Source organism: Solanum dulcamara, chromosome 10, assembly GCF_947179165.1.
Source record: "Solanum dulcamara chromosome 10, daSolDulc1.2, whole genome shotgun sequence".
In the NCBI taxonomy this organism is placed as follows: Eukaryota; Viridiplantae; Streptophyta; class Magnoliopsida; order Solanales; family Solanaceae; genus Solanum; species Solanum dulcamara.
In genome coordinates, this window is record NC_077246.1 from 10,034,092 (window position 1) to 10,060,955 (window position 26,864).

Consider the following 26,864-nt stretch of genomic DNA (forward strand, 5'->3'; position numbering starts at 1 on the left):
AACTCGAATACCGAAAATATTATTTTTGGTACCGAATACCGAACCGAATTTCCGAATTCCCGAATACCGAAATACCGAATTAGCCGGTTCGGTTCGGTAATTCGATTTTCGGTATTTTATGCCCACCCCTACCCCAAACCCCCCAAAAAAACTCCCCTGGGTTCATCAGAAGATAGATAGCCATGGCAGTTTTCTTGAAAACCCATTTTTTGTTCATTGTATTGATGTTTTCTTGTTTGTTCCCAATTAGTGGGTCAAAGTCACTATTTCATATTCGAGATGTTTTGCCAATGTTACCTGTACAAGTGTCATGGCCCATTGTCAACTCCCTCTACAGTGCTGTTGACCTATTGCCCTCTTTTGTTGGGGCTCTTTCAATTGCTAATAATAATACCCTTCAATGGAAAGGTGCTTGCTTTTACAACAATACTGCTTCCTTGCAACTTCACAACAAAACTGGGAGTCGATTTGGCGGTGGCACTATCGATATCAAGGTGGGTAGTTGTTGTTTTCCTTTTATTTTGATGTTTCAGTGTATCAATTACAATTTTTGTTTTTATGGAGGTTTTGTTTCATGTTTATTTTGGTTGAAATTGGACTGCTGTTTTTGGGATTTAGGTTTAGCCTAATATAGAGCAGAGTTTTTAATTTCATTATTGTGAAAAACTTGATCTTATTCGCAATACGTGCCATGTTGCTCTGACTCGGGTGTAGGGATCCAATGCAGGTGCATATCTATAGATTGGATCCTTCATGATCTAAGTTTTAAGATTCGGGGGACGGTATTGGTGCGGGGATTGGGCTAAAATATATCAAATATGTGGAAATACAGTTATATGTCTAAATTATGAGACATTATGTAGAAAATTACTAGATATTATGAGAAAAATATATTGATCAAGAGGAGAAGGGTTATATGAAGAAAAGAACTTACATAGAAGTTTCTATATATAAGGTACTCCAATTTCTTCAATTTCACCTTAGCCTTTTGTTTTGATTACATATATCGTTGTATCTGTTTTGAATTTCTCCGTTTTGGTTAAAGTACCCAAAATCAGTTGACCAAACCCGGTATGGATTCGACACCCACACCCATCTCATGTTAACATGGGTGTGGTACTGAAAGTGAAAAGTCCGAGCAACTTAGGATACGATTAGTATTTTTGGTTATCTACGAAGAACCTTGCATTTTTTTTTTAAAATCTCTTTTTCTATTTGATATCTGTTGCTTTTGTTGTGTGTGAGAGAGAAAACTAGGTAGAAGTTGAGCTTCATTCTTTGCTATGGACTTCTGAAAATTGGCTTTTATTTAATTATTTGAAGATTTTGTATGGGCCAGTAAATTCTTGAATGGAACTAAGAAAAACATTTTGGGATGTGAAATGATCTTAGCCAAAAGACTCAGAGAGGTATAAAACATTTTGGTATATTACCTGTACACACTAATCTTAGCAACTGGGATGGATCTTGAACTGCTAAAGGAACTGATGGAGAGGAAACAGCTTAGACCTTTTTTTGGATTGGATCAGGGCAACAAGCTTGGTGGCTTATTACACTGTCCTGAAGACGGTTGCCTCTTGATGGATGTAAGTTGAATCGTGTGTGAGTAATCCATCCGAGCTAAGTACGCTCAATAATATTCTTAAAAAGATATCTTAAATTAATTGAAAGTAAAGGAAATACATACATAGGAAATATGAGATCACGGTGAGTGAAGTCGCTCGCTGTCTTTGTTTTCCGTTTTTGTCATTTATCTGTCTCTCTATCCATATTCCTCTATATTGTTGCTATTGTTGAGGATAAAAGGGCCTTATAGTTGCTCATGGCTGAAGAAAATGGCTTCAACTTCATCACTTAGGGTGGTCTCCTAAAGTTGCACTATTTTAGAGGTATTGGATGTTTAAGTAGTCATTTCTCCCTACTTATGAGTGAGTTATGATTGACATTGATATGATAAATTGTGACATGGGGTTGGTGATGTGTTATTGTCAAGTGTTGCATGCAAGGAATTTAGAATGGTGGTCTTTGGTGCTAGTTGTGCCCTTCATGTCTTGAACTATGTGGATTATAATGGTTTGCCTGATAGTGACAGTGCTGTCAAAGATCGGTTTGAGGCGCATTTTAGCCCTGAAGCTAGGTGCAAAATAGGCTGAGTGGTTTACTCCACTTAGGCAGTGCTTTTGCCACTAAGACACTAGGGGTCGTTTGGTTTGAATACAAGTTATGATGGGATATGTTATGCTGAGATTATTTCTTATTGAGTGTTTGGTTTGTTGTATTCAAAATAATATGCATTGCATAAATTTTGAGAATAGATTGTTTGTTTACAAAAATAGCCTTCACTTTATTTAATTTTTTATATTTTCTTTGCAAGCTTTAGTTATTCAATATTCATTCTTAAAATAAAACTTTTATCTTCTTTAGCTTAAATATTTTTATGTATGCATTTCCATGATGTCCATATGTATTTAAAAATAAAACTTTCTTCTTATTTAATTTAAAAATAGAATTTCCATTTTAAGTTTGTTAAAGTAAAAAAGAATTTATGAGAAATCAAAATATAAATAAACATAAGAATTAGTCAAATAAATTTATAAATAAAAATTATATTATATAGTGTAATTTTTTAATAGAAACAATATGAAGAATTATCATAAAAGTAAGGAGTGAAAGTTGTGAATGTTGTTATATGGTATTAAAAATAATGTAAGTATAAATATTAATGTAAGAAGTGAGGTATTAAAAGGATTTAAAGGGATACCTTTGTCATTTACCTATTTTATCCCGAGATTAGTATACTACCCAAGAGGAGGGATAACTTATCCAGTACGAATTATTAATTCCGGGATAAGTTATTCCAAACTTGCCAACCAAACAACAAATTAAGTGCCACTATAATTTAATTCCAAGACTATTTGGTGTTATCTGTCACACCAAACGACCTCTAAGACATTTGTTCCTCACCCTTGGGTTGTGTATTGATGAAGAAAACACTAAAAATAATTATTTTGGCTAATTATTATTTTATCAAAGCTTTTATCCAAATAATTGTTGTTTGTATTTATAGTTATTATTTTTGTGTTACATATATTTTTCATTGTTATCTTCATTTGCATATTTCTTCATTAGAGCTTGCATTTTATATGCGCTTTGTGCTTAAAGCTCCAGACTTCAATTTTTTTTTTTTGATGACCATAGTGTCCGGGCCATCTTTCGCGTACCTCAACTAATTCCTCGGGATACCTGCCACCTCCCACTAGCAACATGTACCGGATGACTCTGTCCACCAAGGCTAGGACAAGTGGAAAGAATCATGTAGTGTTTTTGTCTCCTTTGGGATTTAAACCTGAGACCTCATGGCTCTCAACCACTTCATTGACCACTAGGCCTTGGGTGCTCAATGCTTATTCTTTTCTTCTTTTTTTTTTACTTTTCGCATTTGATATCACTTCAACCTCCTGTTTTTCTTGTTAGTTGGGTTCTTTTCCATTGATCAATTTCTCTCTCTTTGTTGGTCTGCATTGGCTCTTATAACAATAAATGTCCCAGTCTCCCTTGAGATAAAATGAATTGAAGTTAAAGAAGTTATTACTTGAATTCCAAATCTTCCCCTTCTGATGCTAAACAACTCTTTTAGTGCAGTGGTTAATTAGCTTGGCACACGTATCTGTTGTGGCACTCTTTTCAGTTGCTTGGTCTTTAAATCAATTAACTGATGTAGTGGATTAGTTCCCAATTTTTTAAAGAAGCTTTGACCATCTGTTCTTCAATAACGGTACTTCTCCATAGATCAGTACTTTTAAGTTTCAATTCTTAAGCTTCTCATTTCTTAGGTTTCCTCCTCTGTATAGATTCTGTTGGTGGGATCAGGGAATTCATTCTTCAAACAGCTCATCTGGTCTGGACTGAATTACACTAATCTACATACCAATAACTAGTAATTAGTGGTTGTTTGTCACTGAATACGTACGTGCAGTAGATTAAGAATGAAATGATTTATGCATTTGTTTTTTCAGTTGATAGAAGACACAGAGGCGTTACTACAAGTCCTAGAGTCTATAGTTTTTTCAGTAGATATCCTCTAGCTTAGCAGTTTTTTGCTTCCTTTACCTGTAAATGTGGCTTCACAGCCTTTTTGTGAATTTAATACAAGCTTGTATTAAATTTATTGATTTACCATCTCAAAAAATAGTTTCTGCATTTGATTTTTTGATGTTTAGTTTCTTTTTCCAATTTTATCTTACTTGATCGTTCGCCCTCTCTTAGCAGTGAGGAAATGGCCTACTGTTAATGTCAAGACAATGTAATATTGACACGTTGTTACTATATACATTGGTAACCTCGATTAAATACTACTTTTGGTTGGTCCTGAAATAGGACCAATGTGGTAAATCAATAATGTTTGGTAGTTAATGACTTCCATAGCTTTCTTAATGCTTTAGAAACTTTGGTGTAATGTGCTAACAAGGAAGAGCTATTGTGTCATTGTTAATTCGTCTCTGCGTGAGAGTGGTTCAGCTCAACTACTGGAATAGCTTTTTGTCAGTTGAGGTTTTTTAGGTTGTGTTCATAAAATGCTTTAGGCATTTCATCCTCGTTTTAGATCTCTTAACACCTTTGATGAAAAGTTACAGGTTTTAATTTTACCATTTGGTATAATTGACGTTCTTTTTATAGATTGCTTCTTGGCTTACTAATTATGAAAATATATTGACCAAGTGTACATCTTTTTGATAAGGTTGACTAAGTATACATCAAGTTACATTTTATATATTTCTCTTTTCTTTTGAGTCTATTCCCAAGAGAATGACACCTTTGTATATTTGGAACATATAAATTTTGTACTTCCCATTTTACCCTTAATGGCTTGCTCTTTACGGTGTTATAGCATGTTTAAGACCACAAGTTCTAAGGGTATTTTCTGTATGTGCCAAAAGTGTTGATTTTTTTCTTAAGCTCTGCACAATCTAATAGTGCCGTATAAAACAAAATTGAGGGAGTACTGATTAGTTTGACAGCTAAATAATGTACTTATTAATTAATAAATGTTCATGGTCCCATGGTCATTAGTACATCGACATATAGTTGAATTTATAGCTTTGTGACTGCTGTGATTTTTCATTAATAAATATTTCTTATTATTATTCAGGTCAACAATGCACACAGTTATACTTGTCTGGACCTTTACATCTTTGCAACCCCATATCGTGTGACATGGGATTACTACGCTTTATCTCGTGAACATACTCTTCAGATCAAAGAGTGGGAGTCTCTAGCTGAGTTAGAATACGTGAGTTGTGATTATTTCATAAACGGAACTTCATGGGCATTAGTATAAGCTTCTGTTATGATAAGAGTAATGGACTCTAAAATGCAAATGCAGGTGAAACGTAAAGGAGTCTCAATTTTCCTTATGCAAGCAGGAATGTTAGGAACCCTTAGAGCACTATGGGATGTTTTCCCTTTGTTCACAAACACTCGATGGGGTGAAAACTCAAATATCAGATTTCTGAAGAAACACATGGGTGCTTCATTTGACCAACGTCGTCAACCATGGGTCGCCAACCTTACCACTGAAGACATACATTCTGGAGATTTTCTTGCAATATCAAAAATTAGAGGGCGTTGGGGTGGTTTTGAGACGTTAGAAAAATGGGTATCTGGAACTTATGCTGGCCATAGTGCTGTTTGCTTGAGGGATGCTGAAGGAAAACTGTGGGTTGGAGAATCTGGACATGAGAATGATAAGGTACTTTTAAACTTTTTTTTTGGCCTTCACATGATGGTACTTTTTCCATTGCTCGTTATTTCATTAGGAGCAAAGACGGATTTATAATTATGTCGTTCCATGGACTTTTATGTTATATGCTCAACAATCATTCCACTGACAAGTATGCATGAAGAACGGAAAGGGACAAAACTATCCCTTTTTGTGTATGTCTAAAATAATAGAATCTGATTGTTGCAAGCATGTGGCTTTTAGTTAGAATTTATCATGGTGTCTGGGTTGGCTGCTCTGAGAGAAGTTGCAGTCTCTTGTTTAAGATATTATTTTTGACTTTTTGATGGATCATAGTAACTAGTAAAGTGGAAAGTTTTGCCTCCATGTACAAAAACACATATGTTACATTTTATAAGCTTCTTTCTTTATTATATTTTTACTTTCATTAGCAACTGTGGCATGATTTCAGATTATTGAGTCCATCAAAAGCTGAAGATGAAACATGCTCCTCTTCTTGTTTTTGTGCATTTGAGGTTTTGACTTTTAACTACATGAGATGCAAAGTATATTAGTGTATTTCCAACGAAAATTACAAGAGTTAGCATAATTGAGCTTTGAGAGTCTTATCAACTCGTAATATGACATTTGCGAGATTACTTGCTCAAATAATTAAGTTAATAGCACAATTTCTAGATTATGCAATAAAGACAATTCGTCTTGATAATGCTGGTGAGTTCACATCTCAGGCATTTAATGATTATTGTTTGTCCACTAGGATAATAGTTGAGCATTCGGTTGCTCATGTTCATACTCAAAATGGTCTAGCAAAGTCATTGATTAAACGCCTCCAATTAATTACTACACCAATGCTTATGAGAACAAAACTTCTCATTTCATTATAGGGTCATGCTATTTTGTATGCAACAAGTCTTGTGCGGATCAGACCAAAAGTTATAATAAAGTCTCCCCAATACAATTGACTTTTGGACATGAGCCAAACATTTCCCATCTTAGAATATTTGGATGTGCGGTATATGTTCCAATTGCTCCACCACTACGCACAAAGATGGGACCCCAAAGAAGATTGGTATATATGTTGGGTATGAATCTCCTTCTATCATAAAATATTTGGAACCTATGACTGGAGATTTATTTACTGCAAGATTTGTTGATTGTTATTTTGATGAATCAGTATACCCAGCATTAGGGGAAGAAAATAAGCAGCTGAAAAAAGAAATAGATTGGAATGCATTATCACTATCTTATTTAGATCTTCGTACAAATAAATGTGAACTGGAAGTTCAAAAGATAATTCATTTGCAAAATATTGCAAATCAACTACCAGATGCATTCACTGACCTATCAAGAGTTAATAAATATCATATTCCATCTGCTAATGCTTCAATTCGAGTTGATGTCCAGTAGGACAATTAATTAATATAAACGAGTCTAAATCACGCTTAAAACATGGTAGGCCGATCGGTTCCAAAGATAAAATCCTCGAAAAAGAAAAGGGACAAACAATCAAGATGGTCATGATATGGAAGAACTTGCTCAAGAGGAGCGTGGAGACATAACAATTGATAAAATCTTGGAAGAGGTTGAGGCGCCTAAAAATAATGAAGAAATTTCAATAAATTATGTCCCATCAGGAAAAATATGGAACCGAAATAATATAATTGTCGACAATAGTTTTGCTATTGAAATAATGCAACAAAATGAGGATCTTGAACCAAAATCTGTCGAGGAATGTAGACAGAGGAATGATTGGCCAAAATGGAAAGATGCAATTCAAGTTGAATTAGCTTCGGTTGAAAATGCGAAGTTTTCGAACCGATAGTCCAAACACCCGAAGGTATAAATCTAGTGAGGTACAAATGGGTCTTTGTACAAAAACGAAATGAGAAAAATAAAGTCGTAAGATATAAAACACGACTTGTGGCACAAGGATTTTCGCAAAGACCTGCATTGATTATATGGAAACATATTCTCCTGTGATGGATGCAATCACTTTCAAGTATCTTATAAATCTGGCAGATCATAATAAACTTGGCATGGATCCGATGGATGTCATTACAGCCTATTTATATAGCTCTTTAGACAATGATATTTTTATGAAAATTTCTGAAGGATTTAAAATGCCTGAAATATATAAAGATTCCCGGGAAACTTGTTCAATAAAACTTCAAAAATCTTTATACGGGCTGAAACAATCAGGGCGAATGTGGTACAATTGTCTCAGCGAATATTTGCTAAAAGAAGGATTTAAAAATGATCCAATTTGCCTTTGTGTCTTTATAAAAATGTTTGGATCTGAATTTGTCATAATAGTTGTATGAGTTAAATATCATTGGAACTCCCGAAGAACTTTTAGAGGAAGTAAAATGTCTGAAAAAGGAATTTGAAATGAAAGACTTTGGAAAGACAATTTTGTCTTGGTCTACAAATTGAACATTTTGCAAATGAGATATTTGTCCATTAAAACATATACTGAAAATATTTTAAACAGATTTTACATGGATAAAACACATCCACTGAGTACCCCAATGGTTGTAAGATCTCTTTATATTAATAAAGATCCAGTTCGACCTCATGAAAATGATGAAGAGCTTGTTGGTGCTGAAATACCATATCTTAGTGCAATTGGTACAATATTGTATCTTGCCAACAATTCTAGTCTAGATATAGCTTTTTATGTAAACTTGTTAGCAAAATTTATTTCTTCCCCAATACAAAGATACTGGAATGGAATTAAGCATATATTCAGATACCTCCGAGTGACCACCGATATGAGATTGTTTTACTCAAATAAATCCATATCAGAATTGATTGGTTACGTAGATGCAGGATATTTTTCTGATCCCCATAAAGGTCGATTGTAGTCAGGCTACTTATTTACATGTGGTGGTACAGCTATATCATGACGTTCAACAAAGCAAACTATGGTTGCCACTTCTTTAAATCATGCAGAGATAATAGTCATTCATGAATCAAGTCGAGAATGCATTTGGTTAAGATTAATAACTCAACACATTCAAGAAACATATGACCTTTCTTTGAAAAGAGACGTTCCAACAATATTGTATGAAGATAATGCTGCATGCATAGCTCAATTGAAGGGTGGATACATCAAAGGAGACAAAATAAAACATATTTCACCAAAATTCTTCTTTACTCATGATCTTCAAAAGAAAGGTGAAATAGATGTTCAATAAGTTCGTTCAAGCGATAATTTAGCAGATATGTTCACCAAGACATTGCCAACTTCAACCTTTGAGAAATTGAGATACAATATTGGAATGCGAAAACTTAATCATCTGAATCGTGGGGGACTAGAATACGTGATGCACTCTTTTTTCCTTAGTCTAGGTTTTGTCCCACTAGATTTTTCTAGCAATGTTTTTAATGAGGTAGCAATCAATGCGTATTGAGAATAAATATATATATTTGTTCTTTCACTTAAATTTGTTTTTTTTACATGGACATCCAAGAGGGAGTGTTGTAAAACAATTTTGAGTGTGGATGTCCAATTGTCTACTTTACTTTGTTCCCTACCCCTACCACTTTACTTTTTCTCCTAACCCATTTTACTCACCATTTGCCCCTTGAGCATTGGCTAGAAATAGCCATTGATTTTGTGCAATGAAATACACAGATAACAATTTTCTCTTCTCTTTTGTCTTCCTTTCTTGTCTTTTGCTTACTCTTCTTATAATTTAATTACTTTTACAACACGTTAGCAGCATGACGCTCTAATTTTCTCCGGATAAATTAACTTCTATCTTAGGTATTAAAAAAATTTAATTTTAGTTGGCTTTGTTATTTCTAAATTAATTTCTATCTCAGTTTTCATCATGTCAAATTTATCAAAACTTGAGTTTGTGGCACTTGACATTATTGGAAAAAATTATTTGTCATGGATCCTTGATGCTGAAATTCACCTTGATGCTAAAGGTCTTGGTGATATTATTAAATAAGAAAATAAAATATTAAACCAAGATAAAGCAAAGGTCATGATTTTTCTCTGCCATCATATTCATGAAGGATTTAAAACTGAATATTTAATTGTGAAAGACCCTCTTGAATTATGGACTAATTTGAAGGATCGGTATGACCACCTAATACTTACGGTGTTACCGAAAGCTTGATATGAGAGGATACATCTTCGATTTCAAGATTTTAAAATTGTGACAGTATAATTCTGCTATTCATAAACTAAGTTCTATATTAAAATTATGTGGAGATACTATCACTGATGATGATTTACTTGAGAAAAGTTTTTCTACTTTTCACGCTTCAAGTGTGTTGCTACAAAACAATATCGTGAAAAAGGGTTTAAGAAATATTCTGAATTAATTACATGCCTACTTGTGGCTGAGCAAAATAATACTTTGCTGATGAAAAATCATGAAGTCCGTCCCACTGGGTTTGCTCAATTCCCTTAAGCGAATGTTGTAGCAATACAAAATCACCTTGAATCAAGACAAAATAATTATCATGGCCGTGGACGTGGGCAAGGACGTGATAGAAGACGAAATAATTATCGTCATCATGGTGGAAATAAACATGAAAACAATAAAGTTTCTCAAAATAATCCTTTTAGAGGTAAAGTCAATATTTGCCACCGATGTGGTATGTGTTAGAGAGTGTAAAATCATAAACACAGCGGAAGCACATCAGAGGATCTTAAACTTATATGTTAACATGATAATACAATTCAAAAACGCAAAAATATAGAAGACTAACCCTCTTGAAGCTTTCACAGAACTTGTTCAAAGTAGGATTGTCCAGGGCTGCAATCTTCTACTGTTACCTGATTATTTTCTCAACTTGTTTCCTTGAGTGGGCAAGAATTTTCTTACCGTAAAGGGTGTGTTTTTCTCTAAGGTTTTTTCCTCTACTTATACCCACTGTTCCATAGAAGATCAGTAGAGAGGGAGACAAAAAACGTCTTTTGACAATAAGGGCTAATTAAGGGTAATTAAAAACAGGGCAATCAAATTCCATTAAAACCCAATTAAAACCTAATATATTGCCAAACGTTTTTATTCCTTTTCCAAGAGAAAATATCTCATTTTAAAATTAGAATCTTAATTTAAAAAACTGAAATATTCCTTATGAAGACCAGTAATTATACCTCTTCCGTAACACTCCCTTTATTTTCTAAAATTGACTAATTAATCTGGCACAACAGGGACCGTAGACTTGTATGAGGCTTTCAATTATGATATTAATTTGCAAATGAATAAATTATCATATCATAATAAATTATAAATTATTCCACTAAAAATCTGTAATTGCACTCCTCGATTTAATTTCGAAATCCACCACTACATCTTATTTAACCCCCATGTTAGAATTATCGGCAACAATCAATAAAATCAAATTTTCTGAAAAATTTAATTTATTCACTAAATTAATCCTTTATTACCATATTTAACTTATTTCACATGACGGATATAAAATCCACCCGCAGGGTTTTCACGTGAAAACTTATAAGTATCCATATAGGGGTGTCTTCAACTCGAGATCGAGACACAGTTCTATCAACTAATTATCATTTCACTAATGTGATTTGTCATTATCCAATCTACTAGGAATTTATTGACCCATTGAAAAGGTCTCACCTTTTAATAGATCAAAATAATAAATCAAATCACATAAAAAATAATAATTATATCAAAATTAAGAGTATAATTACATGTAATGGACTAGAGAATTTATTTAATAAATATTCAGAACATTAATAAATATCTCTAATTTGGCCCTTTCAATACATATAAAATGTACTAGCACAAGAAGTTGGAATTTAACCATTCTTATAATTAAGATCAAATTAAATTTAATCTTGTGCTACAATCAATAAAATGTTTGTTCTACTTCATCTTTGATCGTGAACATAAATTTATAACTTATAAGAATCGACAATTTTAATCTTTTGTGTATGAGTTAAAATACTCCATACACAAAATCGTCTACTATATAAGTAATGGACACACATATATACACAATGATCTATTTAAATATTTAAATCAAGACTTTATTATAATAATATAAATAGTCTTTACAAGGGATTAAATAAAGATACTATAACATAATTACATGGTTAATAGATATCCCAACAGTATGAAGGGTTATTGGGCACGTGAATGTCCATTTTGTGAAACTTTATCAAGCTTCTCTCAAAAGAAGAGATAATAATGTGGAAGCACGCTTGCATTTTCGGAATGATGATAATGAAACAACTCCCTCAAATAAATATGAAGATATTGAGGCAAATATTTCTTATAAAGATGATGATTTTGAAGGTCTCTCAAATATTACTCATTTGAAAGCTGAAGACTTTTATGAGAATATGAATATTGACTGAAGAACTGATCATCTAGTTAGGGATAAAAATTATAAAAATAGTTATTGTTTTCCTATTATGTTTGCTACTATGTTGTCCTTCTTAAATGTTTTTCACAAGGCATTATGTCTTACTAATTTCTACATTTTTAGTGCAATTTCTTAATGTTTCTTATGTTAGTATTTCACGTTCTTATAATGTATCTTTTTGTTTATGAAGAATATGGAAATTCCCAGTCATTAGTTGGATCCAAAATCAATTATGATGATATGTCTTATCGATAGTGCCACAACACACACTATTTTAAGAGATAAAAAATATTTCTCTTATTTGATTATGAAAGAAGCTAATGTTAATATAATATTTGGTAGTACAAGATTAATTGAAGGATCCGGAAAAGCTAAAGTTGTACTTATCGGAGGAACAAGTTTGACAATTAATGAAGCATTATATTATAGTAAGTCTCAAAAAAACTTATTAAGTTTCAAAGATGTTCGTCAAAATGACTATCATATTGAGACTACAAATAATGAAAAGAATGAATATCTTTATATTACTACAATGATGTCGGGCAAGACGTTTATATTTAAAAAGTTACCCGCTCTTTCATCCGGCTTATACGTCACAAGTATTAGCATGGTTGAAACACATGCCATAGTAAACCTGGTTTACTAACTCAAATGATTTTATTATCTGGCATGACCGGTTGGGCTATCTCGGTTCTAATATGATGCGCAAAATAATTGAGAGTTCACATGGACACTCTTTGAAGAGCCAAAAGATTCTTCAATTTAAAGAATTCTCTTGTGCTGCATGTTCTCAAGGCAAATTGTTTACTAGACCATCAGTAATCAAAGTGTTATGTACTAAAACTAGAGTTGGGAGAATAAAATGATTATTTCAGCAGAGGTAAAGGAAAAAAAGAGGAAAATCTTCAAGAGTCTTAAGCTTTTCTTTTTTCCTAGCTTTTTAGTTGCTTTCTAAGGTAAAGAAAAAAAAAGAAAAATCGTCGAGAAGCTTTCTTTTTCTCCTAATTTTTTAGTCTCTCATTTTTTGTTTTAAAAAAATTTTGAGCTTAACTGTTACTACGCAGCTATAAGTCAACTCTTCTTTGCTTCTGTCGTTCTCCTTTCTTTTACTTGTTTCTGATATCCTTAAGGTGTAGTTAGCAGCCTATCCTATAGCTAATTAGCTATTTAGAATGATATCTGGGAGATATGGCTTGTTAGATTTGAGGTGTTCAATTGATTCTGTAGCTAGTGAAAATAAGCACCTTGATGCAGGTGCAATAGACATTACCCGATACTCCAAATCAAGTTGAATAACTTCAGAGGGAAGTGTAGTATGGGGCAGTTTCAGGGTATGGACTGCCTAGTGATGCATATATGAAGTATACCACTTTAAGCATTAGTACAACTATGTGACAGTGCTGAGTTCAAATGTCATGTTGTATTGCTATCATATCAAATGCCGTGATCCCTGTACAAAAGTTGCACCGGGATCCCTGTACAAAAGTTGCACCGGGATCCCTGTACAAAAGTTGCACCATCTTTAATCAGATGAAGTAGTCAGAACTCTGTGTTCCAAATTGTCTAGATTGAGGTAGTGTCTGATAGTGGTTGAACCAAAATACCAGGGGAGGTAGGGTGTGGGGCTGAACCAAATAAGGAAACTGTTCGGGGTCGTTTGGTTTGGAAGCAAGTTATGCCGGGATTGGTTATCCTGATATTATTTCTCATTGACTATTTGATTTGTTGTATTAAAAATAACATACATTGCATAATTTTTAAGAATAAGTTGTTTGTTTACAAAAATATCCTCTACCTTATTTAGTAGAGTAAGGGTTCGAGGGATATTCCACCCTCTTGCAGCGATAACTTATTCCGATACTAATTACTAATCCTGGTATAACTCATCTAAGGATTAGTAACCAAACAAGGGATAAGACAGCACTAAATTATGAACCAACTATGCTTGTCCAACCATACAGAACGACCCCTTTAAGTGGATAATAACATGATTACTGCTATATGAACCAACTTGTTTGTGTATCTACTCTCAGGGAGAAGATATAATTGCTATTTTACCCTGGGAGGAATGGTGGGAGTTTGAGCTGACAAAAGATGATTCCAATCCACATATTGCATTGCTGCCGTTGCACCCTGATCTCCGTTCCAAGTTTAATCAGACTGCTGCTTGGGAATATGCACGAAGCATGGGAGGCAAACCATATGGTTTCCATAACCTAATATTTAGTTGGATAGATACAATTGACGGAAATTATCCCTCTCCCTTGGATGCTCATCTGGTATGCACCATCTATTCTTTGTGATCATAGTTGTGCCAATTTTGCTCTTGCTTTAGTACCTTGAAGTGTTTAACCTTTTAATAATCCTTTTACTTTGTAATTCGTTTCATTTGACACTTTATTCAGTTTCTGCTTTGGCTCAAGCATTGACCTCTGTTCTTTCAGATAAAGATGAGAAAATAGCCAAATGCCTCCTCAACCTATAATCGGATTTTCAACTACACATTTTAATTTTATGGGGGTCCTATCACCCCACTAGAAAGTTTAAAACTGAAATTATTACCTCCCTAAATGCTTAGCTGGCAAGGTGAGTGTATTTCACTCTCTTTGAGAGAGTGAGCACCAAAAATAAATATTATAACTTTATTTTTAATATCTCTTTTCATAAATATATGTATTTTTAATTATTCTTTTTTAAAAAATTATTTTCTTTCTTCTCCATAGTAACATAGACCAAATCTCTCCACCACTCACCATTTCTAAGCCTCAGCCGCTGCTACCATCTCCACCGGATTCACCATTGTTGATTCCAAACAAGTTTTAAAACTCTCATGTAAATAACTTGCAAAACCAATTTAATCAACTATAAGATAATATGACATATAGTTATATCACCCCAAAATGCTTTGGATCTGATTTGGGAAGAAACCGATCTGGGTTTAATTAAACCCATTTGAACACCCAAAAAAGATAGTATTATTTTTTTAAACTAATAGATCCTTTAATTATCAATCTCAACTCTCAATCAATCAGTTACATCTTAAAATCGGCATGTTATCAATCTTATTAATTGTTCAATTGCCGGTGAATCAACCTTTTTCTCTTCAAAATTGCCGCCGCTGGCGTCGATGACGATGACGTGAAGCACATCGTCGGCTTCTCTTCATCTTCCTTGAGAGGATAATGGTCATCTCCGATGACCTCCACTAATGGCAACACCACTCCCTCCGTTCGTCCTCTCTCTTTCCTTTCCCCTCACATTTTTTAGCTTGTTTTCCAATTTCTCTGACGAGCAAAGGTCGAATATCCCTCAATGAATTCTGCCATCATTATTCACCTCTCTCTCACAAGTTCAACTCCAATAAATTTTTGGTGTTTACATTAATGGTGAAAATGGTGAAAGTTCTTTGGTGTATGAAGACATGGTGAGAATATAGGAGAAAAGGATAAAGAATTATAAAAAAAGAAAAATAAATTTAAAAAATAAAATATCAATGTGTCAAACATGTGAAACTCACAGGTCAATAGAGATGTTTTTATGACTTTTAAAGGGTGTAATAATTTCAGTTTTAAGCACTTTATGGGGGTGATAGGACCCCTGTGAATTGAAGTGTGTAGTTGGGAATCCGAATATAGGTTGGGGCTTTTGGCTATTTTCTCGATAAAGATTGTTATTGACTGGTGCATTTGAGTTTCTAGACATGTGAACTATGAACTGAAATAAGCGATTAACATGCATGTGCTTTTTCCAAGAAGACTATTGAGCTGGTCAGGTTTTGATGTGTTGAATAATATGTTGAATTGGTTTTGTAGCCCTTTACAAATTTGATTTTAGTTTTATGTTTTTTTTATAAGAGATCTTTATTTTTACACATAGAGTTTCGAAAATAACACACAAGAGATCTTTGCATGATCATTTTCTTCCATTCAAATTATAAAGCATCCAAGTGACCAATTTCCACTTATTAGCTTATGATAGCTTAAAGTTCATCAGAAGGTTCATGCCATATCAATATAAACTTATGCGCAGTTATGCAGATGATTGTTTGTGCAATAACATCAAAATATCATATGATGACACTCACGCTTTTAATTACTTTTGAGATGTATGAAAGAACGTTGAACACGAGAAGAATGATGAGAGTATAGTGGGAGGCACAAATATAGTGCTACTATATTGCTTTATGCCTCTTCAATTTGGTTCATTTGTGAAATTTCACCAGCTTTAATTTGTTGTTGATATGTTGCTCGGTACAGGTTGCTTCTGTCATGACTGTTTGGAATCACTTACAGCCTGCATATGCAGCTAACATGTGGAATGAAGCCTTAAACAAGCGACTTGGAACGCAGGTCATTTCTGTTTTCTCTAATTAGTGAACTTCCTCTATTTATTGAGATAAAAGTTGGACAAAATACACCCGGAGCAGCTGTTCATCTAAAGATAATATGTGCCTCCATTAACTAGTTTAATTAAGTTGAGCAAATTACTACGAAATGAACAAAGCTCAATAACATAAATATAGTTTGCCCTGAAAATGCACAACGGTTTGTTTAAAAGCATGCTGTCAAAATTCTCGAGAAAACAACCAAGAGAGTGCAAGCTTGTTCCGTACATCTGATACGATCCACAACTAATGTTGAATGAGGATCTGAATTTTGTGTCCATGCAGGGCCTTGATCTTCCTGATGTTCTTGTTGAAGTCGAAAAGCGTGGGTCATCTTTTGCCAAATTGTTGACTATACCAGAACAGGATGACTGGGTTTATAGTGATGGGAAATCAACATCTTGTATTGCTTTTGTTCTTGAAATGTACAAGGAAGCAGGACTATTTGGTCCACTTGCAAGTTTGATTCAGGTTACAGAATTCACGGTGAGTTTGTTAGATGGATTCTGAAGTTCCATTTTCAGGGGAAGGGTGTTTTTTTCTTTTCAGTTGTTTGCCCCTGAGCATTTGGGTGCCTTAACTGGTCGTAGTATCTTTTGCTTATCCTGTCCTATTATTCACATATGCCTACCCAAGTATATATTTTGGTCAGTCAATTCCCTTTTAGTTACTTCCCCTTTTTAAGCTGTTCTATTTTTGTGCTTGGGTTATTTTGAAATATGTACGTGTTTTACTTTCCCTTAAAAAAGAAATGTTTCCCCTATACCTTGACTTCTGTTTTACAGACGTTTCTTTGACTGTTTTAATCTTTGTCGACCCTTTTTGGTGCATCTCACTCAAAGGCATATAGAGTCTTATATCAAATTTCATTGAGATACTAATATCCGTTCATGCTTTCAGGAGGTAATGGTCTTAAGTTTTCACTTGTTGTTTCGAAATGCAGATAAAAGATGCTTACTCACTCAAGTTCTTTGAAAGCAATACAAATCGGTTGCCTAAGTGGTGCAATGCAGATGACACTGTGAAGCTTCCTTTCTGTCAAATTCTAGGGAAGTACCGGATGGAATTGCCTGGATACAATACAATGGATATATACGCCCATATGAATGAAAAGTGCCCATCTATGCCTCCAAAATATTACAGGCCACAAAGTTGTTGACAAGGATTTTTATGGCCATCTATCTTGCTGTAGTTTAAGGTATTGCATGTACAAGGATGGTTGTTTCAATGCTTTACATTCCAGCAGGTTAGTGTGACAATTGAGTTAGATTCATACCAAAAGAGGTAGGGAAAAAGAAAGAATCCTAATGAACTTGTATGTCAAAGCAGACAGATAATTGAAGTGTAAATAACATTATAGTACTAGTTTTGTTGATTTAATCTGTCTGCAAAACTTTATTGATCCTCAAACAATCTTTTTCTGTTGGATGTAGCCGCTTTTCTGATGTAATTATGCAGTCTTTTTTGCTCAAGCAGTGAATACAAGTTTGCTCATTCACAATTTCTATCACTGGAAAATCGAGTTTATCGATTGAATTTAGTGCTTCAATCCTGCATACTAATTAGCTGCACTCCTACATTATATATGTTGGGAGAACCCCATGATCTTTCCATATAAATGCAAGAAGAAAGAACGCGAGCATGACTACTAAAAGAGTGTTCCATGGGACTCGAGAACAGGGAATAGAGCGAAGAATGCCAGAATGGAAACAAGTAAACAAGTATTTGTTTCAAAAAGATTTGAATCGAGACATATATGAAACTATGAAGACACATTTTAGCCTGCCTTGTATTGATGACATAAAAAGGTTACACGGTTCAAAAAAGTATCCACACAAGTCAATTATATAAACAGATTACATGGCCAAAAATTACAATAAAGAAATTTGTGATTGCAATGATAGAGTAGAGAGTCAATAATCACTATTCTAATAAGAATAATGTAGGCAGTCATCGTGTGTTGTGGGCAAAAACTGAAGCTCTACAAAAAGGACATGTTTTTTTCCTTTGCAACCACTTGTTGATGCATTCATCATGAAATTCATGACCACATTGAAGTATGGCAATGGTATCTTCATCTTTATATTCAAGTAAGCAGATAGCACATGCTTCTTGTTCCTCCTCTTCATCATCACCATCTATATCCATAGCAGGAGTAGCATAATATGTACTTGTTTCGAAATACTCAGACATGTCTTGATCCACAAACTCATTAGTATCGTCTTCTTCCTCCATCTCTTCTTCTTCAATGTCATCAAGAATCAATTGTGGCACTTGAATTCTGTAATGAACGTAGTTAGTATTCACTCTCATTCGAGCCGTCCTAGCCAGTCTTCCACTTGTTTGGTTCAGTCCTTGCTGTTGATAGCCTTCATTAAGAAGATGTCTATCATACTCCATTGTTGTTTCCATATTTTCAGATATATCAACTTCAAACTCCTCAATTTCTTCATCAAGAATCGACTCAGATACATCATTCGCAAACACCTCCTCCTCCTCTTCTATAATTTCTTCATCAAGAATCGACTCAGATACGTCATTCGCGAATTCCTCTATTTCTTCTTCTTCCATAATTTCTTCATCAAAACTATGATCAAGAATCGACTCGGATATGTCATTCTCGAACTCCTCTGCTTCTTCTTCAATTTCATCAACAATATGACCAAGATTTGAATCCTCAAACTTGAAACGAGTCATGAAACTATAATCAACAGGCACTCAAGGCTGTTGTTGTAGTCGATTCAAGTAAGAAACGTCAGGTGGCAACGTACGAGAACAAAAACAGGCAACTTGATGTTGTTCAGACATGTTTCTCAGGGTTTTTTTTTTCTGTGGTTTTTGTTACATAACGAGAAAAATAAACAAGAAAGAGATAATTCGTTTTATTAATTTATAGCCTATAGGAAATGGGAATTGGAATTCTTTTTATACGTAGGAGTTAGGACTATAGGTTATTTACACGTTTTATTTAGAGCAGTTTTTACACGCTTTAGGCTGTTATCTTTGCGCGGCCGCCCCTGTTGTAGCGTAAGAGCTGTTCTCAGAATTTGCTCTCAACTTTAAACTTCCTCCCCTCGTGTATAATGTACATTTAAATACAAGAGAAAAAACAATAAATTCCAGATAAAAAAATTGAAAAAAAAAAGTTTAAATACAACGCAAAAGAATTTTTAAAAATATATATGTATTAACTTAGTTTAAAGACAAGATAAAGAAAATAAGAAGATTTTTAAAAACTAATTTTTTAAAAAAATTATAATTTAAAATATTTACATACGTGGCGGCGCGTGTTATATAACGCATCAAACTTTACCTGGTTGAAAGGTGTCATGTTAGCATAGAATGTGCAAGAAAATACAGAAAACTTGAGTTTGGGGGGGGGGGGGAGGGGTAATAAGACCCGAGTTAAGTTGAGGTGAATCGCTAGAATGTCGGTGTTAGTTTAGCTTATGCTTATCCCCAATTTGTGGTATATTCACCAACAATTTTATGGAGATCATTCACTTTTATTACAGTTTGAAAAATTGTGAATATCAACTTCGGAGATGTTAACATCACCCTAACTTGGGATCTGACACTTGAATCGACACCCTCCTCAAATTTCAACCATAAACTATGAACAACCCCCAATAATGAACTGACAAAAGACTTGACCCTAAATCTACACAAGACCAAAACCCTAACTTGAGACTCGCTAAATTTTGTGTTAATGTCATTGTTAGGGTTGGGTTCGAGTATTAGGGTTGGATCTTAGGGCCAGTCTCGATGTAGGGTTCATAATTGGGTCGTGTCTTAGGGTCAGGAGTTAGGGTTGAATCTCGAGGTCAGGTCGAGGTTGGGTGTCGAAGTTAAGGTCAGGTCTCGTGTCTCGGGTTAAAGTTGGGTCGAATCTCGAGTTATTGTCGAGGTTGGATATTGACATTGAGGTTAGGTCTTGGGTAGTTATCGGGGTTGGGTCTTTAGTTGAGGTTGGCAGTCGGGTCATTGTCGAGATTGAGTCTCAAGTCTTGTGGTTAGAATATCGAGCTTGATCTCAAGGTCGTGTTAAGGTTTAAGGTTGAGGTAGGTCCTTGGGATCAGGATCGGATCTGAGGTCGGGGGTGATGCAGCACAAGTTTTGGAGGAACTCTCTAATGTGCTGATTAAAGTAAACAACACAATTTGTTGAAGGAACAACTTCAACGTGTTGTAAGATAACGCCTTAAAGCCAATCCAAATCCATGGAAAACAAAAGCTTAATCCAAAGCCCTTAAAACACAAGATATATATCACGCCCCGGGAGGGCACCCTAGGTGCGACCGGCACTCAAAAGCCATTTCTGGCCTTCAAGCGAACCACCTGATTAAGTCATACTATCATTCATTCACATTCACTCAGAGGAAGACTCAATCATAGACACGCTATTCATAATGTAAGGGCCGAGGGCCAATCACTATCAACTCATCAAAACAAATATAATAAGACTTCTAAAAAAAATGGTAGTCCAACCTTCCCACACTCTAGTCCATGAAGCCTCTATCAAAGTCTAGGAGGTGCCAATGACAAGCCCATGGCTACCAACAATCAAAACAAAGGAAACGACAATAAAACCATACAAGAAAGCTCAACATCCTCCGGAAACTAGGAGGACTCACCAATTGGCTGGGAGTGTATGTGGATCTTCAACGGAGCGTCGATTGATGATCTCTAGTACCTGTCGCTGCATCATAAAATGATGTAGGCCAAATAGCGTCAGTACATGGAATGTACGAGTATGTAAAATGGCCTAATGGAACGAACGTCAAGGAAGAATCAAATCAACTCAAAATCTCAACTCAAGAGAAATAACAACTCAATCAAGCGTCCTAAGTTTAAGCAAGAATATAGTTTTGACGGGACCAAATCATATACAAATCAACTCAATACTACTCAGAGTACTATCAAGACCTATTTGGGAGTTCCTCTTATCCGGCAACCATCATTTATGAGCCAGTGAAAGTACAACAAACCGACGTTGTTGCCGCGTCCGTTCATACTTTGCCAGGGTATGAATGAATCAACCAATCATGGATCCAATCCAACCAAGTCCTATAATGTCACGACAATAGATTTGGGGAAGCATCTGACTTTAACGGTTCAATCCCCTCCTACGTTTGGCGACGTAGTTATTGAGTTCGAATATGGACTATACTCTTACTCAATTCGGTGCTCGATACTCCTTCCAAGACTCAATGCTCATAAAACTTCATCCAACCAACTCAATCAAATCATATCGTCAAGTCTCATTTCAACCTTGTCAACTCATCAACTCTATCATAATCACACATCTCATAATCATATCTTTCAAGAGTAATTTAAATGCACATTTATAGCAATATATAGACATAACCAATCATTTTCTCCATCCATTTGATTAGTCTTTGAGACTCATCACAACTTCAAGGCTTTAAATTGACACTTCAAAATAAGCAATATTTTAAAGAAAAATAACATCCTTTATCATAATCTACATAGTTAAGAAGATTAATAAAGCATATTTAACAACTCATCTTCATCAACTCATACTCACATAAAGGCTCTTTTTAGAAGTTTCTTGACTAAACCTCATCAACATAGCAAGAATCAATTTAATAGATGACAAGACTCATTGAACATAACCCTAGCAAGAAACTCCATTCCTATGGACATTTATTCTCAAGGAAGGTATAGGGCACATGGGTGGACTCAACCCATATTTTAGATAGCCTTACATACCTTAGAATAGATTCTTGAAGAAACCTTGTTGTTGGGCCTTCAATGGGAACTTGGAGTCTTGAAGCTCTTGGGACAAACCTTTGTTGAAAAAGGAGAAGAAGAAGATGATGATGAAGAAGAGAGAGTTTTCTAGGGCTTTTCTAGAGAGAGAGTGGGGCTGAAAATATGTCCCTAAAATGTTCAAGGATGATACATATATAATGTGGGACAATTCCCAAATTTCCCCTACTCAAAAGTTCTGAAAAATAGGCTAAAACGCTCCTTGCGTGATAGTGGCGCGTCGCGCCATTGCAGCGCCAGGTTGATTACGCCTAAAAACTTGCACATCGGTTAGTGGCGCGCCGCGCCAAAGACCAAACTACTGAGGCACATTCTTGGCGCGATAGTGGCGCGTCGCTCCCTTATAGCGCCAAGGCCAAAATTTCTGGTTTCTGGAAATTTGGCTTGAAAAACCCTGCACATCTCGTAGTGGCGTACCACGCCAGGGGACAAACTACTGAGGCTTGTTCCTGGTGCAATAGTGGCGCATCGTGCCACTGCGGCGCCAAGCCCAGATTCCTAGTAGTTGAACCCCAGGCCTGAAATTCCTGTCGTGCTAGTTTATCTCGGGATCGTCGTATATTTTGACTCCGAACTCCAAAAATTACATTCTTGGTGGCGTTGGAAAGAAGACTAGACGACCTTTAATTTGATGGGTCGTGGGCCACCCAGATTGTCGTCTTTCAAAAGATAGGGTCATTAGAAGTCGACCTCTTATACGAACTCATTCTAAACTTAGCCACGACAAACCTTTTTTGGACTTAGCTTGGTCCTAGGGGTCCTCTGTGACCCTACATCACCTCCAACACTCTTTAATTGTCTCAGGGACTCATCTTAACTCAAGCATATACTTCATAATAGATAAGTTCGACTCTACACGAATACAAGAAGGGTCCGAATCTTAGGGAAAATTTTTGAGGGGTGTTACATTATCTCCCCTTTAGGATCATTCATCCTCGAATGACGAGTAACCAAGAATGGACTTGGAGTACAAATCACAATCATAATTCAGTCATTCAGTCAATCAAATTCTCAAATAATTTACCAATCAAACTCATAATGCGCAAACAATTTTTAAGTCAAGAAAATGGACATTACCTTCAACATTCTCATCGGTAGGCACGAATAGATGTGGATATTTAGATTTCATGGCTTCCTCCGCTTCCCATGTGGCTTCCTCAACAATTTGGTTCCTCCATAGGACTTTGACTAAGGCGATCTCTTTGTTCCTCAGTTTGCGAATTTGGCGATCAAGAATTTGGACCGGAACCTCTTCATAGGATAAGCTATCCTTAACTCCAATACTATCAATAGGGACTACCAACGAGGGATCGCCTAAGCATTTCTTCAACATCGAAACATGAAACATCGGATGAATAGAGGCTAGTTCTGAGGGTAACTCCAACTCATAGGCAACACTCCTAATCTGCCTCGAAATTTGGTAAGGGCCGATATATCGAGGACTAAGATTCCCCTTCCTTCTGAACCTCATGACGCCCTTCATGGGCGACACCTTCAAGTATACCCAATCACCCACCTCAAACTCTAAGTCTCTCCTCCTCATGTCGGTGTAAGATTTTTGGCGGCTTTGGGCTGTCTTTAGCCTCTCTTGAATAACTCTCACCTTCTCCATGGCTTGGTGAACAAAGTCAGGCCCAATCAACTTAACTTCACCAACTTCAAACCATCCAATTGGCGATCTAAACCTCCTCCTATATAAAGCCTCATAAGGAACCATTTGAATGCTTGCATGATAGCTATTATTATATGCAAACTCTATGAGAGGTAAGTGATCATCTCAATTTCCTTTGAAGTCAAGCACATAAGCTCTCAACATATCTTCCAATGTCTGAATGGTGAGCTCTGCTTGTCCATCCGTCTGGGGATGAAATATCGTGCTCAAATTCACTTTCAAACCCAGTCCTTTCTGAAAAGATTTCCAAAATTAGGAAGTGAATTGAGCTCCTCTGTCTGAAATGATATACAAGGGAACCCCATGCAACCTGACGATCTCCTGTATATATAATTTTGCATAATCCTCTGCGGTGTCAGTAGTCTTTACCTCTAAGAAGTGAGCTGATTTTGTCATCCTATCCACAATTACCCAAATCGAAACATATTGCCTTTGGGACTTTGGCAACCCAGTGATAAAGTCCATGTTGATCATCTCCCACTTCCATTCCAGAATTTCTATGTTTTGAGCTAAACCACATGGCCTCTGATGCTCGACTTTCACCTATTGGCAATTCGGGCACCTGGAAACGAATTCCGCAATATCTCTCTTCATCCCACTCCACCAATAGATTTCCTTCAAGTCATGATACATTTTTGTAGAGCCGGGATGAATAGAGTATTTGGAACTGTGAGCCTCGGCCATAATCCTTCCTCGAATATCATCGACATATGGCACACATAATCTATTTTGGTACCTCAACACACCATCTCCCTCTTTGGTAAAAACCATTACCTTTTGTTTGTGAACAACTCCCTTCAATTGGAGAAGGACGGGATCTCGGTCTTGTTTCTCCTTTACCTCTGCCACAAGTAAGGATGTAGACCAATCCTGAACAGTAGCTCTGCCTTCATTGTTCTCTTCCAAATGAACTCCCAATTGGGCTAATATATGTACCTCCTTTGCCAATTCCCTCCTTCCTTCCTCTATATGGGTAGTGCTACCCATACACAACCTGCTAAGAGTATCATCAACAATATTAGCTTTACCTAGATGGTAGAGGATGCTTATATCATAGTCTTTGAGTAGCTCAAGCCATCTTCTTTGCCTCAGGTTGAGTTTCTTCTGGCTAAAGACGTATTGTAAGCTCTTTTGATCGATGAATACATCAACATGCACTCCGTACAAGTAGTGGCGCCAAATTTTAAGCGCAAACACTATAATTGTCAGCTCAAGGTCATGAGTTGGGTAGTTCCTCTCATGAACCTTAAGTTGTCTTGAAGCATATGCCATCACCTTTCCCCTCTGCATCAGTACACAGCCCAACCCAATTCTATATGCATCACAATAGATCACAAAGCCCTCTGTTCCATTGGGCAAGGTTAGAACAGGAGCAGTGGTTAGCTTGGTCTTCAATTTCTGGAAACTCTCCTCAAAACATCGGACCATTGAAACTTAGCCTTCTTTTGGGTCATCTTAGTCAATGGTGATGATATGGATGAGAACCCCTCCACAAACCTTCGATAATAGTCGGCCAGACTTAAGAAGCTCCTTATCTTTGTCGGGGATGTGGGTCTGGGCCAATTCTTCACTGCCTTAATTTTCTGAGCATCAACCTGAATACCATCTCCAAATACAATGTGGCCTAAGAAGGCCACTGATGTAAGCCAAAATTCACATTTAGAGAACTTTGCATACAATACCTAGTCCCTCAAAGTTTGTAAAACGACTCTAAGATGATAAGCATGTTCCTCTTCATTCTTGGAGTAGACCAGAATATCATCTATCAATACAATCACAAACATATCAAGATATGGTTTAAAAACCCAGTTCATGAGATCCATAAAAGCTGCGGGGGCATTAGTCAACCCAAAGGACATGACCAAAAATTCAAAGTGGCCATAACGAGTCCGAAAAATGGTCTTTGGAATATCACATTCCCTCACCTTCAACTGATGGTAGCCGAATCTCAGGTCTATCTTTGAGAAATAAGTGGCACCCTGTAGTTGATCAAACAAGTCATCTATTCTGGGGAGAGGGTATTTGTTCTTTATGGTGACCTTATTCAGCTGTCTGTAGTCAATACACATTCTAAGGGACCCATCTTTCTTTCACACAAATAGGACGAGAGCACCGCATGGTGAGACGCTCGGCCTAATGAATCCCTTATCTAACAAGTCCTTCAACTGCTCCTTCAACTCTTTCAACTTAGCTGGGGCTATTCTATATGGAGGAATTGAGATAGGCTGGGTATCAGTAAGAACATCAATCCCGAAGTCGATCTCCCTATTAGGAGAGACTCTAGGCAGATCTTCGGGAAAGACATCGGGAAACTCATTGACAATCGAGACCGACTTGAGGGATGGAGACTCAATATTATTATCTTTCACTCGGACAATGTGATAGATACACCCTTTTGAGATTAGCTTTCTGGACCTAAGGTAGGAAATAAACTTACCGTTAGGCACAACAGGACTACCCTTCCACTCTATGACCGCCTCATTCGGGAATTTGAACGTGACAATCTGAGTCCTATAATCAATAGAGGCATAACAGATATAAAGCCAGTCCATGCCAAGGATCACATCGAAATCAACCATGTCCAACTCAACCAAGTCAGCCAAGGTATCCCTGTGATGAATTGACACAGTGCAATCTCTATAGACTCTTTCCGCTAAGACTGAATCACCGACAAGAGTAGCTACACTGAAAGGCTCATGAAGACGTTCAGGAATTTTATTAAATTTACTAGCCACGTAAGGAGTCACAAAAGATAGTGTGGCACCCGGATCCATCAGAACATAACAGTCAAGAGAAAGGACTCGAATCATACCCGTCACGATGTTTGGAGAGTCCTCTTGATCTTGGTGACTACCTATGGCATATAGACGGTTTGTAACTCTGCTCGTACTTGAAGTAGTGTCCCTCTGATTACC

The 26,864-nt window shown here is 36.0% G+C and overlaps 2 protein-coding genes across 3 annotated transcripts; one reads left to right on the forward strand and one right to left on the reverse strand.

The window, feature by feature from the left end:
* Window positions 1-128: 128 nt before the first annotated feature.
* On the forward strand, window positions 129-17,994 carry LOC129871081 (uncharacterized). Of its 2 annotated transcripts, XM_055945949.1 has the most exons (7): window positions 130-494; window positions 5,150-5,290; window positions 5,384-5,749; window positions 14,134-14,379; window positions 16,357-16,449; window positions 16,770-16,970; window positions 17,428-17,994. In XM_055945949.1, the coding sequence occupies exons 1-7, from the start codon at window positions 183-185 to the stop codon at window positions 17,641-17,643; spliced, it is 1,575 nt and encodes a 524-aa protein (XP_055801924.1). In that variant the 5' UTR covers window positions 130-182; the 3' UTR covers window positions 17,644-17,994. The 2 variants fall into 2 exon arrangements, with proteins under 2 accessions (XP_055801925.1, XP_055801924.1); XM_055945950.1 differs by lacking the exon at window positions 14,134-14,379 and having other exon boundaries at window positions 129-494.
* A 440-nt stretch (window positions 17,995-18,434) lies between these two features.
* Window positions 18,435-19,181, reverse strand: LOC129905023 (E3 ubiquitin ligase BIG BROTHER-related-like). Its single transcript, XM_055980422.1, has one exon. The coding sequence runs from the start codon at window positions 19,179-19,181 to the stop codon at window positions 18,435-18,437; it is 747 nt and encodes a 248-aa protein (XP_055836397.1).
* Between the last annotated feature and the right edge of the window lie 7,683 nt (window positions 19,182-26,864).

Coding starts and splice junctions, on each gene's coding strand:
- LOC129905023 (XM_055980422.1), bottom strand. CDS start 19,181: ATGACTCGTTTCAAGTTTGAGGATTCAAATCTTGGTCATATTGTTGAT.
- LOC129871081 (XM_055945949.1), top strand. CDS start 183: ATGGCAGTTTTCTTGAAAACCCATTTTTTGTTCATTGTATTGATGTTT. Junction 495..5,149: donor GTGGCACTATCGATATCAAG/GTGGGTAGTTGT, acceptor ATTATTATTCAG/GTCAACAATGCACACAGTTA. Junction 16,971..17,427: donor TTCAGGTTACAGAATTCACG/GTGAGTTTGTTA, acceptor TTCGAAATGCAG/ATAAAAGATGCTTACTCACT.